The sequence below is a fragment of the Propithecus coquereli genome, unplaced genomic scaffold (genome assembly GCF_000956105.1).
Source record: "Propithecus coquereli isolate 6110/MARCELLA unplaced genomic scaffold, Pcoq_1.0 Scaffold110, whole genome shotgun sequence".
NCBI lineage: Eukaryota > Metazoa > Chordata > Mammalia > Primates > Indriidae > Propithecus > Propithecus coquereli.
In genome coordinates this window covers 3,293,212-3,294,895 of record NW_012134970.1, presented here as the reverse complement: position 1 = coordinate 3,294,895, position 1,684 = coordinate 3,293,212, and the positions used below count along the sequence as shown (strand labels likewise).

Here is a 1,684-nt window from a genome sequence, read left to right as displayed (position 1 = left end):
AAGCTTGCCAAATAAAAATATTTTGCTGTGGGAAAAAGTAGAACTTTTGAGAATGCCTTACCAGGATGCTGAAATTTTTGTGTTCGTATTGGAAAGTGTAATAGGAATAATATAAGTCTGGGGGGAATGAGGTTCTTGACAAGCAGTAAGACAGCTGGAGGAAAAGGCTTAAGTTTAAAGAGAATGTGGAGACAGAGAAAGAGTCCCAATGTTGATTCATAGATGAAAAATTGCATGCATATGTTATATTTTCCCCCTGAGATGCTCTGTTCTCAAATAATTTAAATAGTTGGTATTACAGCATCGGCTCTTGGTTCACCAGGAGAGGTTAGGTATGAGTTACAGCAGTGGAGTTAAGACTCCAGGAGCCAGATGGTCCCACATGCCCTACTTACTGTGTTTCTTTCATTGCACTCTAAACAGTGCCCTAGTTGCCTAAAAGAGTTTATAAGGCCCTTCTAAGGTTCGCTTTCTGCCAGAGACACTCAGCCAAGGTGAACAGGCTCTTGCTTCTGTTCCGGATTATAGCACACACATATTGGGTGATGGTGACATGAACTGAAGCTGTCTCACTTTTCCTGGCTACAGAGGGCTGCCTTGCATTAGCTTGTGTTATTTCCACGCCTGATACTACTCTGTTCATTCTCAGAATCAACATTTTAGGGATGGATCCCCTAAGCACACCTTTCGACAATGAGTTCTACAATGGACTCTGTAACCGGGATCGGGATGGAAACACTTTAACCTACTACAGAAGACCCTGGAACGTGGCTTCTCTGGCCTATGAAGTAAGTCTTCCCAGAAGAAAACATCGTTCAGGTTTTGGCTGAAAAATTGCTTCAATACGTTTAATACCAAATATCATGAAAAACACAGTAGAGTAAGAATGCGAATGTAAGACTCAAAGAAGAGGCGATGTAGCTTGGATTTCTTTAGAGACAGAATAATCTGTATTCAATCCTCAGTAACGTTCGCCTAGTGATAAAGATTTGGCAAATACCTAGACAGCATAAAAAGAATCATCTAAGGGTTTTAGATAATTGAAAATTAAACTGGTGCCAATTTAAGTAGTTATTACTCTGTTTCCATGTTACTTAAGTTTTATATTTTTTTTTTGCTAGCCTCCCAATGAAAACCCATCTTTCCATTTGTTTTCCTTTATTATTCCCCTACGAAGAGGCTGCATGACTAATGTGAGCGACTATTTTCACTCACCTCAAACCCCTCTACGTCTTGCAAAACTATCTCTAAAAATGATTTTTACTCTACACAATGCAATACTACCTTCCTTAAAGTCACCCAATTCTCTAGAACCATGCACAGGCTAGACCCTCCATCCATTCAATGGATTAATATTTATCATCTGTAGAGATACCTGCTTTGATCCAAGCAAGATATAATAAAGAAAATTAATTAGCTTACTCTGTACCAGGAGCTACAAGTCTGTTTCTTAAAATGGTCCCATTGGTAAAGAAGCCCCATAATGTCTGCTTTATTCAATTAATAACAAAGCTTTTATTATTATGAGTCCCACCAGTTTGAGAAATATGTATACTTTGAAATGCATATAGTTAATTTTCCCTTAATTTCTAACAATGTTATAAATCAACATGAAGTAATCCTGTTGTATGAATGCTAAGACTTGAATGCCTGGACCATTTGACTGGCTTTTTTTTTTTTTTTT

At 37.9% G+C, this 1,684-nt stretch overlaps 1 protein-coding gene across 1 annotated transcript in view; it reads left to right on the top strand.

Moving 5' to 3' along the window:
• Positions 1-1,684, top strand: part of C9 (complement component 9) — a 55,730-nt gene that overhangs the window by 23,940 nt on the left and 30,106 nt on the right. Inside the window, exon 5 of the mRNA XM_012649541.1 lies at positions 650-788. Within this exon, the coding sequence (XP_012504995.1) occupies positions 650-788 (139 nt within the window). The remainder of the gene's footprint in view (positions 1-649; positions 789-1,684) is intronic.